At 36.2% G+C, this 14,250-nt stretch overlaps 1 protein-coding gene across 7 annotated transcripts in view; it reads right to left on the bottom strand.

Annotated features, from left to right (window-relative positions):
* Positions 1-14,250, bottom strand: part of QKI (QKI, KH domain containing RNA binding) — a 143,262-nt gene that overhangs the window by 79,202 nt on the left and 49,810 nt on the right. For all 7 annotated transcript variants that reach the window (XR_004038701.3, XM_030852971.3, XM_030852972.3 and 4 more), the window contains exon 3: positions 11,628-11,744. Coding sequence is in view for 6 of the 7 variants with exons in the window: in XM_030852971.3 (XP_030708831.1) it covers positions 11,628-11,744 (117 nt within the window). In the remaining variant the exon portion in view is untranslated. The remainder of the gene's footprint in view (positions 1-11,627; positions 11,745-14,250) is intronic.

Raw genomic sequence — 14,250 nt, 5'->3', positions numbered from 1 at the left:
GCATCAGGGTTTGCTGTTTGGGGGCAGAGTGACTACCGAAGGTTTCTCTGAAAATGTGAAATTGAACAGAAATCTGAAAAGTGGAGACTGAGTTACAAAAAGATACCAGGGGAAGAGGATTCCAGGTGAGGGACCAGCAAGACCAAAGCCCTACAAGGAGAGCATCAGTACGCTGAAGGAATGGAAAGGTGGGACCTCAGTCACAGAGGTGGCAAAAAGAAGCCTGTAAGGCAGCTAGACACAAGACCAAGCAGGGCCTTGTTAGCCACAGTAAAGAGCTGACTCTTACTGAACACATAAACATATATTGCAGGATTATTCTTTAAAAATCGCTCTGGTTGCCAGAGGGAGCCAGAGAGGAAGAGTGGAGATAAGGAGATCAAAAGACTATTGAGGAAAATCACAATGTAATAATGAAACTCTTGCACTCAGCCTGGGTTCAAATCCTGAGTAAGCAACTCACTATGGAGGTGAAGAGAACGTCCTCTATGTCTCCACTTCCTCGCCGATAAAATTAGAAAAACAACAGTAGCTACCTCATAGGGCTGTTTGGGAATTAATGAGTGAATTCCCGAGGAGCGATGAAAGAGCAGACCTAAGTCACCATAGGTGCTCAGCGTGCTGCACCCTCACCACCACCAACAACTCAGCACTGCTGTCACCAGCCACCCCGGCCCATTCAACCCAGTCCAAATGGTAAGTAGGCAGTCGGGAATTCAGTGGAGAGTTTAGCCTAACTCCACACGGGGAGTAGTGGGGAAGAGTATGGGGGGGGGGCAAAATTTTGTTGGCAACAGGATATTTACAAAGTTGCAAAGTATTCCCCTTAGATTAGTTATTAATTTAAATGGGGGAAAAGTATCTCTACAATGAAAAAATATGATTGATGCCATTTTAACCAAAGGATGAAACTTAATATCATCAATATGGGGCAAACTAATATTATGTGCTGAGGACACAACATTTAAAAAAACAAACAAAAAACCCCCCAACGAACAAAACAAAAAATCCTTGCCAAAAATGCAAGAACGAAAACAAGTTACTAGTCAGAAATTAATCTTATTAGTTACAAAGGTGAAATGATACAGAACTTCCTTCACATCAGAATATGAAAAATAATAGTATTTTCTATGTGAAGTGATTAGTAATCTATATTTAGAATACTTTATAGGTATCTGAATTCAGCAAAAGCTTAAGTTGAAAACTTATTAAGACCTTTTAAGGTCTTAATTAATCAACTGGCCAAGTTGTTAGGAGCAGTCCTAACCTGCTATAATTTCTATTTGCTCTTTTCTAAGTAACATATAATTTACAAAATGAAGAATCACAGTTTTGACTTTTTTGGACCCAAAGACTGTGATATCATCCCGGTCCTATGACAATTCCTGATTTAAAAAAATAACTATACATGTCTTTAAAAGTCAAAGAGTTAACAATTATACATGATTTAAAATAAAAGAATAGCATGTTTTAAAATTCAAAGAGCAACAATATAATTTCTTTAAATTGTTATCTTTCATAACTGAAGGAGAAAAATAAAAGTAGTAGGATAGAATAGGATGGCTCACTAGGCTTATGAAACTGTCTAATAATTTGTCACTAATATAACGGAAAAAAAATTTCCATCGAAGTTCTTGTTAAAGGATTTTGAAAAAGAAAATCAACTGATGCAGCATAATGATAAACACATAAGCAACATTCCGCTACTAATCCTGTCCACAGAGAACTGAACCTTCTGAAAGAAAATCTGTTATATATACAACACATTATAAGGTGCTCAAAGATTCCTTAACTAAACTGACTGCTATCCAATCAAGACTGAATTTTAAAAGGCTCATTAACAGCATCTAGTGATAAAATGGACTCTCCCTTTTCACTGAAACTCATGTCTCATTTCATTAGACGTGGACAATTAACTCATCTTGGTATTATTAGATCTACGGCAGAGTAATTAGCTTAAGTTTCACAGGTTACTCAAAGAGCTACTTTAGTAATGAAAACAGGTTATTCTCATTGGATCCATCTTTTTATCCCTTGCAGTGTCTTACAAATTAAAAAAAAACTATACTTTAAATAAATAGTAGCAGAATTTTTATTTCAAATCTCCCCAGTCTTTCTTAGTACTTAATACAGGCAAAGCAATGACTCTTTTCTATAAAAATGTACTGAAATACTATCCAATCTGAATTAAACATTTAATTTGTATTGCACTGCTTTATATTCTTCCATCTTAAAACAAAGCTAAGTCACTTGACTCCAAAATGAACGTGTAACCAGAAACAGAACTAAAAAATTGAATATTTTGAAAACACTCAAGAGGAAAAATGAGGGTATGAGAAGAAAGAAGAAAAGTGGGGAGGAGAGGACACCACAGGGCTAGTTTCCAGTCCTGAAAAAACCAGCGGATCATACAGCAAGCTGGTGTTTCAGCCAGAGCTGCTGCCAAAGGTAGCCTGCCAGTACAGAAATCAAGCGTTTAGGAACTTTTACAGCATTCTGACTGGAGAGTTTTGTCTGTTGATACAAAAAGTTTTAAATAGGATTAAAATTACCTTTTAAAAATTCTGTTTCTCTAATAATTTCATTATATTTTACAAAAGAATTGGTCTACGACGAATTAGAATTTTGTTGTAATGTTCTTTTGTGGCAGATAATTTGAAAAGTAGATTTAAAACTCTTCCAGAAAGGCAGGCCTTCCTTTCTCTTTAAAAAGAAACCAATCGATCACTTTTTTTTTTTTTTTTTTTGCGCTACGCAGGCCCCTCACCGCTGCGGCCCCTCCCGTCGCGGAGCACAGGCTCCGGGCGCAGGCTCAGCGGCCATGGCTCACGGGCCCAGCCGCTCCGCAGCATGCGGATCCTCCCGGACCGGGGCACGAACCCGTGTCCCCCGCATCGGCAGGCGGACTCCCAACCACTGCGCCACCAGGGAAGCCCCAATCGATCACTTTTGAGGCTGAATTCAATGCTATGTCCCATGACATTAAAAAAAAAGAAAAAGAGAGAAAGAAAGAAAAAAAGCAGAGGAGGACTTAAGTTACTAGGGAATTAGTTTATAGCTAGAGAACGACACCTCTGAGACACAGGACCGTCATTAAGTATGTCAAAGGCCCTAAGGTTAAGAGATTATTTTGTTTTAAATTCAAAGTAGAATTAGGATCAGAGGATCTAAGTTCCAAAGACAGATTTTCTGAACATAGGGAAGAACTTTCTAAGTAAAGTGTTCTAAGACTTGGTTATTTGTTTGTGGCCTTTGGTCTCTTCTCCCTTCCATCCATCCCTTCGACTGCCATATCATATAACTCCTTACTTTAAAAACATAAGTGCCAATGCACTGCTTTTAGAATAAAAAGTTTAAAATCATATTCAAGGTCCTATTATCCTCAGATCCCAACCTTGTCTCCAATACCACTTCTCCCACTATACCTTATAACTTCCACTGCAATATGTCAAGCATTAGCGTAAGGACACATACTGGTTGATCCTACCTCTGATTTCTAGAATACCATTCCACTCATTTGCCCTGTAAGTTCCTACTCCAGTCCCATCTTCTCTAGCTTTCCCTGAAACCCTCAACCTGTAAAAGAACTCATCACTTCCTTGGCGTCCCACAGCACAATGTATAACACCTGTTGTGGTTATCTACCACACTGTGCATTAGCCCACTGTCAAATTTATCAGTATCTTGGGGGTAAAAGACACTTGAGGACAAAAATTCATAGGCATTCAAAAAATACTTGCTGCCTAAAAAGGTATTAAATTAACTATGACAGGAGGTGGTGAAAACAGAGTAACAACCATGTGCAGTACAGAAACTAAAATATGATAGCATTAGATATAACAAGTGTTAGACTTCATGGCTTTAATAAGGTTCCTTCCAAACCAGATTATACCTTACTATAATTTTCATAATCACTCTTCTAAAGCAACTGACCTGTTTTTATAGCTAAATACTACTATTCAAATCAGATACATGGAATTTTCTAAGCATGTAATTTATAAAATTAACATTTTTTTTTTTTTTTTTTGGTGGTACGCGGGCCTCTCACTGTTGTGGCCTCTCCTGCTGCGGAGCACAGGCTCCGGACGTGCAGGCTCAGCGGCCATGGCTCACGGGCCTAGCCGCTCCGTGGCACATGGGATCCTCCCGGACCAGGGCACGAACCCGTGTCCCCTGCATCGGCAGGTGGACTCTCAACCACTGCGCCAGGGAAGCCCTAAAATTAACATTTTTAAGAGAGAATGCATAAAAATTCCTACTCTATGATGCAATGAGTCAAAGGTACCAATGGCATGGGTCAGGGTGGGGGATATTAAGCCAGGGATATAAAGTACAGAGAAAAAACCCATTCCTCACAGGGTACAGCCTTTCTCAACTGATTTCACAGGGAATCAAGTATTTAATGCCTGGCCCAAGGCATAAATTACATATAATTAACCTCTCCTATCTATAGTGGTGCTTGTTATGAACCACTCTCAGTGAAACTGAAGAACTTCTAAGATGAGGAGCACTAGCTGAGAAGGGCTGTGTGAACTAATAGAAAATTACAGCACTTTTCCTCTTGAAAACATTTAAAACAGTAATTAGTTTCTTGGGCCCAACCAGAAGTTTATTACAATATAATGGACCTTAAGACCAGTTATGGTAATACCATTTCAACTATGTCTAACCATTATTCATAAATGGGTTCAATGACAAAATAAGAAATATATTTCAAACAATTGTCTAACTGGGAAATCAGAGATGGCTGCATTGCTCATAACAGCAAGGACCTTTTAAAGACACAGAGAAATATATACTTATGGAACAGCTCCTTTAACAGCGCCTTACATGAAAGTTTAACTCTGTTGGTGAATCTGTTGGGAAACTGGTTCTCACATACATTGCTGAAGTAATGCAAAACAATAATCCCTAAAGAGAAGAATTTAGCACTAGCTAGCAAAACTATATATTGTGATACCACTTCTGGAATTCTATTCCAAAGATAAACTAGCAAGTACACGTAAAGATGTATATAAAAGCTATTCAATACAGCACTCTTCCTATGTGTTACAGCAAAAGCCTAGAAGCAATCTAAATGTCCATTAATAGGGGAATGCTGGAATAATTTACGGTACACAGACACAATGGAATATGATGAAGTTATTAAAAGGAATGAAGACTGTCTCTATGTACTGCCAGTAAGTGACTTAATGATACACTATTAAGTAAAAAACAAACAAACAAAAAAAACAAGGCAAGGCATAGAAAAGTGTAGAGTATACAATTATCTATGAAGGGAGTGAGAAATTACACACACACACACACACACACACACGCTCATGTAACTCTTCATGTAAAACAAAGAAATGGAAGGATAAGCCAAATACCAAAATAAAAAATTTACCCAAACTGCAAGATGGGGGATAGATAAAAGAGACAGGGATAAAAGCAGGACTTCTCTGAAAATTTCCTACTTTGTAGATTTGATTTTGGAACCATGTAAATATTTTACAAGTAACAGAAAAATAAGAAATTCGTAAAACTAGAAAACCAAGTGTAACAAATGACCTTAACTGTTTATCCGTATGATGGCATAACTGATATATACTGAAAAACTATTGAGTGTTTTAAAAGTAACTTCTCTCTCTAGTGAAACATACCCTAAAAACAGTAAGAACTGGTGAAAAATTTTCACTGACTATACTGTTGGTAGTAGTGTTTGTATTGTTATTCTGAGACTGTTTTGTATATTTTAGAATAAAGAAAATCAATCATTTTGTGTCATTAGGAACCGGCATTTTCAGTGGGAAACAAAATATAGATACAAGATCAATTAAATAAAACACTGTAGTTTTCATTTTAAATGAGAATGAACTTTGTAAAGATACTTATATTCCTGAGTGTGTGTGTGTGTGTGTGTGTACCTATGTATCTCCTAGCTCTGTCCTGAAAAGGTCTACAAATAATGAGTGACACTAGAGCCCATAATGCAGTTTCCAAATACTATTTTTCACTAATAGTAATCAGGGTTCCTTAAAGAAGTGGCTGATCTCAAGTCTGGGGAGGAAATCTTACAATGAGCATGGACTATTATATACACCAGAAAACAAAGTTACTAGCCCCAAACTACTAGGATTGTGTTAAAGGGACTTGGAAGTGAATTTGAAAAGGCCCCCCACTGGTCAAACCACGTGATCATCAGTTAAAAACACTTAAGTGCCATGAACTGAAATGCATTAAAACTGTTTAAATGCATTCATAATGATACTCAAATTAAAACAAAAAAACTCACTCTTCACCTCTGGAGGATTGCTAGGAAACAACTCACTATTTTAAACCTAGTAAGTGAAGAACTGAGCATTTATCCCGCCTCTCCTATAAAAAGTAAACCTAGCTAATAACAGCAAAGAAACAGGATAATAACTATTTTGGAGTTCCTACTGAAATAAAGGGCCTAAAAAACAATCAACAGTTAACTGCTGAAATCAGGAGGAAACTAGATTTTAGGTACCACAACCACAACACTGCTTGTGAAAGTTTCTTTCAAAAGGAAGAAAGGAAATGAGGAAGGGAGGGCAGGAGATCTAAATCTGATTAAACCTTTCTCACCACCAATTTACCAAAAATACAGGGGACAGAGATAAGTGTTAAACACCACCATGAAAGTGCAATCAGCACAAGCCACAGGAAATCTTCGGTACAAATAACTCAGTCCTTTTACAAATAAGTTACAAGGAGAAATGGGGGCGAGGGTGAGAATGGCTTAAGAGATCTATCAATCTCTTAAGCAAGGTATTGATATACGGCCCTCACTTGGATACCATGAAAATGTTTTTTCAAAGCACATTTATGAGACAAGAAGGGAACTGTGAACAATGACAAGATACATAGCGACACAAAGAAATTGTTTTGGTGATTTAAAAAAAACATAAACATGATAGCATTAAAGAGTCCTTCTATTTTAGAAACACCTAATAAAATGTTTACAGCTGAAATTATGTCTGGAATTTGCTCCCCAAATCATCTGGTAGGCGGAGGGGGAGGAAGGGTAAGGGGGAATGTGGGCACACATGGAAGGAGATGGACAATGCTGACACTGGGTGATGAATAAACGTTGTTCAAAATGTGCCACGATGAAAGGTGGTTTTTCTGGTTGTGTTTTTTTTTCTTTTTTTAAATAAACTATACCCACGCTCGAGGTTGTGAGAAAGCCTAGTACTCAACAAGATCAATAAAGCAGGCTGTTTGGACCATGTTTGTACGTGATGTTATATCACTGGCTATCACAGCCACTTTAGTATGTCAAACAAAAAACTGTATTAATCTGATTATTTTCCAAGTGTTGAGAGAGCAACAACATCTTTCATAAAAATAAAAGTCTAAGCTGCCCCCACATATCAAGCAAATTTATTTTTGCTTGATAATTTATTTATTTTACTATCAATTTTTACTATTTTACTATCAATATCGCCTTGAAACATCTTTTAAGTGTGCTTTCTTATCAGCCAGCACAAAGTCTTAGACATTATAAAGCTCAGTTACTTGCCAATTAAACTGACATAGGACAGGGTACAAGGTTGCAGGAGAAAATGCCAATTATAAAGCATCATGAATAGTAAAAGATTCACTTTCTATAACACATGTAAAAGTGTACATAACTGCAGAGAGAACAATCTACAAGAAAACATACCAAAATTGTCAATAAGTCTCTAGAGTGATAGAATCAGGTACCTATACTTTTTCCCAGACCATATACACTTTTAAACTTTTCTAAAAATATCACATATTAACTAGTTAAAATATATATGCACCATAAGAAATTAATAGGACTATAAGAGACATTTAAGAAAAATTTATAACGTGTATGAAAAGTGACATGTAAAAACAGTTATGAAATTCTACCTATGTTTGTAATTACACAATATGCCTCTCTAATAACATTTCATAGATCATGGTCCATACAACACTGCAGTTCCTCAAGAAGTTACAGGGATAGCTCTTGGAAAGGAGAGACTGTGGTCAAATATATTTGGGAAACAAAGTTAAAAACTGAATTAAAACTTTATTACAGATTGATCTAATTTTAAATTCAAAGCCCATGTTCTGAAGAGAATGAATTGCAGAGCTGAATTTCAATGTCCAGCAAGATATATGTTTATACTGAGTGTAGTTACTACTTAGAAATGAGGGACTGGGTAAGTTATTTGACCTCTTTAAGCCTCCATTCCTGTTAGAAGAGTGAAAACTATCTTTTGAGATTGTTGAATGGTCTGAATAAGACACTGCACAGATCATGAAAGTGGTTAATACCATCTGGCCACTGCTATTTGCAGCCCTAGAAGGTCATCTGATTCCCTGAGTGTACATCCCTTCATTTCAAGTAAAGAGCTCTAACTAGAATTGCTGAGTCTTACTGGAAATTTCCAGAAGACACAACATTTGACTAACCCTGCTTTGATCAACTGTAGACATTTCACCGGTCAACATTTCTGGGTGGGAGTGGGGAGCAGAAATACAAGCATGGCTCCTTAGTCTCCTACGAAGTCTGAGTGCAGTTCTTGCTCTTAGGCTCCATGAGTTTACCCAGTACCATTCCCCTGGGGTATTTTTATACAATGACAATACTGTTGTGCCCTTCAATAATGCTGAAGTAATACCAATCTAAGAGAATGAAAATTAAAGTGGCACATTCATTCCCTTACTTAAAACCAACAGCTTAGAATGATACGGCACTGCCTATCTTCCCAAAAGAATTAAAAGCACATAGGATTTATAATTATCTCTATTTATAAAATCTTTTATGGGGCGGAAATAGGGGAGCATCTATGCCTTTCATTTATTACCTAAACATTCACTCCTTTCCCAGATAATTTTTTCCACCTCCTGCTCTGTGCCAGGTACTGATCAAACACAAGGGAAGTACTCCATAAAACAGACATGGTATGCCCTCACTGGGTTTATCAGACTAGCATGAAGGATACAAATCAGCAAACAGTATTCCGTCATAATACCTTGGACAGTCAGTAAATTAAGGTTTATTTTCTAGCTTTTACATAAACTGACAACTCTGCAGAAAAGTTTAAAGTTTTCCTTTAAACACATGAAATATACCTCAATCGGCCTTATTACTATATTTCTTTTTGCCTCCATCTATTTGTCATGTTCTTTCTAAAAATAACAGCCAAAAAAATAAAAAATAAAAAAATACATAAAAATAACAGCCAAGCAATGAACGATAGTACCTTCCATTTTGATCTAACTTTTACTAGCACTTTTAAGAACTCAACGGGCAGAGTTACTACAGCATAAACCAAAATGAGTTGGTTGACAATTATGGGCAGATTTAAATTAAGATTACAGAAAACACTCTTGGCATTATATATCTACATATAAATTCTTCACCATAATATCAAACATATGACAGCCATTCAAATTAACTTGATATCCCCTAAGTATGTTCATCTGTAGCACTTTAATAAAACTAAAAATATAATCTGCAGTCAAAATTTTGTTGGTGTCTTAATTTATTACTGTTTTCATGCATTAATCTGTAAACATTTTTTATTTCATTAGACAACAGTACATATTAAAACAAAAATAAAATGTGCGAACTGCTTCTATTTGTGCTTAAGAACAAAGTGGACAAGACAGAATATGGACACACCAACCACCAGAGAAACAAAACGGAAAAGCCATCAGAATATGGGATATTCAAAGGTCACAAAGCAACAACAAAAGTACTGTCATTTCCAAAGCGTAAAATACTGTAGTATTCCCCCATGATACAATATGAGTTTAAACATAAAATGTACTAATAATGTTAATATAAAATTTATTAAGAACAATCATTAACATTAATTGATTGATTACTATGTGTCAAAACACTATTCTAAGTGCTTTACAACTGATTTAATCCTCACAACCATCATAAGAGAGAAGTGACATCACTACTCCCTCACTACATTATATGGCACAAAGAGATGGAGTAATTTGCTAAAATCACAAAGCTGCTAAGTGATAGAACCAAGATTCAAACAAAAGCAAGATGATTATAGAGCATACTCTCTTAACCACTCTAATCTTCTGTCAAAAATGATAGCAGAAAAATGTTCTTCAGGCTACAAAGTTCAACTTGACTGAAAACAGAACTCACCATGTCTCAATACAGTTCCAAGCTCTAATCCTCAGTGCCTGTGAGTGTGTGAGTGGAGTAAGTGGAGAGCCATTACTACAGAACTAAGAGAGGCTGAGGAGAGGGCAAAACACGTTTTGTTAACTGACCGATATTAATAACTTGTTTAACTGATGGATACACTAATCTTTTGGTGAAGATTTATTTGTCCTTCAGTTGTTGAGAGTTCATCTCATTGTCCCTAGGCTATTAAATTAGCATTACTTAATGCAACGCAACCATAAGTGCAAACAGGGGAACCAAAACTGCATGGTGATATGAGATTGCCACTCAGCTGATTCACAATATGCTTAAATTTTTTTAATATTCTAATTAAAAAAAGTTGTTTTAAATACAACAGCTAAATATGCTTAGGGAGAACTCACATGCTTGCCTCAAAGTATCTTTATACTCAGCTGACAAGAACAGCTTATAATAAGATCTAAAGATAATCAATATCATTGACGGCCTCTCCCTCCAACTTAACTACTAAGTCATTATTTGTCTGTAAGGAGAGAAAATGATTGAGATCCAGTCAGCTTATGGGAGAGCTTAAATGAAATGAAGTGAGAAGCTCAAAAAGATGCATATCAGAATGAAGTCAGAATACCTTATCGGTCTGGTGGTCATTCCGTAAGCTCCACAAAGTGATTCAATGCACACGCTCTAACATAACAATAACATAACGTAACATAACAGGTCTATCATTTGATATCCCTTTCAAGGCAATGTATTTAAAAAAAACAAACAAACAACAAACCCTTCCTAACAATAAATCTAATCTTTGGCAATCAAAATCTAGGTTATTTTTTAAAATCAGTCAAACATTTTTCACACAGGCAGAAATTTCAAAAGTATTCTGCCTCTTACTGGATAAAAGGAAACAAGGCAAAAAAACCTTCCTAAAAACAATGTTTAAAGTAGGTAGTTAGGTGTTTATTATACTAGAAAAACAAGAGTGGCAAAAGAAAAAAGCAGAAAGCAGGAACAATACACTTTAAAGTAAAATGTCTAGAAAACTTAAAATCAACATAAAATGTTGGTAAAAACCAAAATGACTCTCATATGGCTAGTTATAAGCCTTTTTTTCCTATGTTTACTAACTCTCCTGATGAGATGACATACATCCAAAGTTATTCGTTTGGTCCTCATTTAAATCTCATCAAAAGAAACATTTTAGATTTTTCAAAGTTTTAGTTACATCTTTTATATATACAACATTATAGTCTGACTAACTGCCAAACTGGCGTTTCTCAAGTGTAAAAACCAAAGGTAATATCATAGACTGATATTAGCTGGCTAAATGAAAAATGATAATCAAAAAGGGAAAATCATGACAACACCTTTAAAAAGTTCAAAAGTTTCAGACATCAAATAATGTATAGTGTTTTAGGGTCTAGATATTTTGTTACTAAAATTCGAAAGAATAAGTAAATTATTCACATAAAGACCTGCCCCATTTTCAAGGACTTACCTTCTTTTTATCCCTCATTGAGCCTTTGCCTCGGACCATTATCTTACATCCTGTTTCTGCTTCAAGCTGTTTAGCAGTAAGTCCTCTAGGTCCAAGGATTCTCCCAACGAAATTAAACTGGGGGAAAAAAAAATCACCATACATTATTCACTTAAAGTTATTTTAAAGTATAAATTTACTTCCTTCAGTTAGATTTTTAAAAAATATTAAGTTGAAATAAAATCTTATGAATTTCTTGACAAGTCTGGGGGTGAAATTACAGCAGCTCATGTTTAGCTTGAAATTTTCGTATGTATTAATACAAATTATGGATTAGGAACAACAGTATCTAACTAAAACAGGTACTATACTCAATTGCCCATCAACATGTAATCTAAACCAGAGTATATTAAAGAGTTAGACAAAATCTTAGGTGCCACCCAAGAATGCAATTCCCTTCTACAAAATCCTTTATGACAGGGTTCAGGGAACTGTTCATTATGTTAAATAGTGGTGGCCTTTTCTACAGAAATCCTTGGGGGAGAACTCCTGTCTTATTTATCTAAGTTATACTTTCTCCAAAGCAACTGTTCAGAGAGAATTGTATTCTGCGGTTGGCTGCCAGAACACTGATGGCCAAATTTGGATTCCACCCTATACTAAATATTTAAGTCATGAGAGTCTACATTTTTCACCACACTCCTTGCACAATTTTATCTCTGCATCCTTATTTACATTTTTCACCACACTCCTTGCACAATTTTATCTCTGCATCCTTATTTTCCTTTCTATTTTCCATTTCTACCTTTAGCTTATATTACTACTTTGACAAAGAACCTTAACTCTTATCACGAATAGGACAGTGACAAAAATAATTATATAAATAAGTAATTATCATCCCTCCACAGAAATGTCAAGTATTCATTCACAGAAGTTAATTTTTTTAAAAAGTCCAATGGGAAGAACAGATTGACTCTGAATATTGAAAAGTAAATTTTCCTCATTCACATGTCATCTGCATAAAAGACACAAAAAAAATGAACGTTCCACAAAGACTGATGGGTGGTTTACTATCAGTTCCACAAAGACTGATGGGTGGTTTCTATTAACTTATTCAATCAATTAAGTTACTGATTCTTATGCTTCCTATTTTTTTCTTGCATTTTAATCCTACTGTTAATGTATCGTTAGTAACACTAATATGCCAGAATTTACTGCTGTCAAGGCTTAAGCAGCCAGGGAAGTTCTTCAATCTTCTGTACTCCAATGGCTTCTTACTTTGCCTTAGCTGCTCACCAGCACCGCCACATCTTACAAAAGTGATTCCCAAATGAAAGACGGGTAGTACACATATAAGGATGGAAGAAAGCCCTCTTCCCTCCGGGGATTACGATATAAGTTTTTCCATCCCAAGCTGAGGAGAGGGAATGAAGTTTTATAGAATCTGTGACTACATATAAAGGTGGGGTTGGCAAGTTGCCGAAAAGTAGGAAGAGTCTGCTCTAAATGAACAGAGAGCCAGGCCTGTTGATAGATTTTCTGTGATATGTGTGTTTTTTCCCTTTCTCAGACCCTCGTTTTAATATATTTTTACTCTGTACTGCGTGAAGTTGGTCAATTCTAGATGTACTTGGATTTAAAGGCAACCTCTTAAAAATTTTCATGGAATTTTCTGTTAAGTACTAAGAGTAATTCAGACCAGCTGAGCAATTCCAGTAAAATAGGACACAGAAGGAAAAAACATCTGCTTGAATGCATGAGAGATCCAGCAAGACTGTGAAGAATTGCTAATTCAGGATCGTAGGGAGGACACAGAATCAAGAGGATGTTAGCCTGGCTTTGGGGAACTCCTTGTCCTCTAGGTATGTTTGCTGAATCCGGAGAGGACAGCTGAGAGCCTGAACTTCAAGGGACGTGGTCTGGAGTGTGTAACTACCAATGTGAGCGCCTCCCCGTCCCCGGTCTTTGCTTTGGGGAGGGATCTGATGGGTGTGCATTCTGGGGGTAAAAGTGAACCCTAATTTCCCAGGCCCTTACAGACTCTGCATATGAACATCAAAACTGTCTCAACCTCAATAAGCAAAATTGTACCGAGGTGATCTTGGGTTGCCAGTTAACAGTAGGTACCTGTCAGAAGCTGACATATATTCTCTCTGGAGGAAGACAACATAATCTTAGGCCTTATATTATTTTTGTAAGCTATTCAGTAAATACATTATCTGGCACACACTAGAAAACAACCAAATACACAAGAACGTAAAATGACATTAACAAAAATCTGAAGAAACGACAAAAGAAACAAATCCACCAGGCCTCTAGATATTAGAATTAATCGACCCAGACTTTATAAGCATTATGCTTATTATGTGTAATTTTGTTTAGTTTGAGTATTTTTCAGTAGAATAGGAAACAACCTTTCATTTTCAGATTCAACTTAATGAAACATGTATTCAAGGCTTCCTATGTGGCAAAGAGTGAAATAGATGCTAGGAATTTTTTTTAAAGAGGAGGAAGGGGAGGAGAGGAAGAGGAGAAATTCTCCTTGCTCTCAAGAAACCTGTGAAAATGCCTTTACTCTATTTCTACCTTGACTGCTTCTTAAAATAAGTAGTCTTTGCCAGCTCTTCCTCAATAATAGTTGTGC

The sequence above is a fragment of the Globicephala melas genome, chromosome 14, assembly GCF_963455315.2.
Source record: "Globicephala melas chromosome 14, mGloMel1.2, whole genome shotgun sequence".
NCBI lineage: Eukaryota > Metazoa > Chordata > Mammalia > Artiodactyla > Delphinidae > Globicephala > Globicephala melas.
This window is presented reverse-complemented; position numbering and strand designations above follow the sequence as displayed.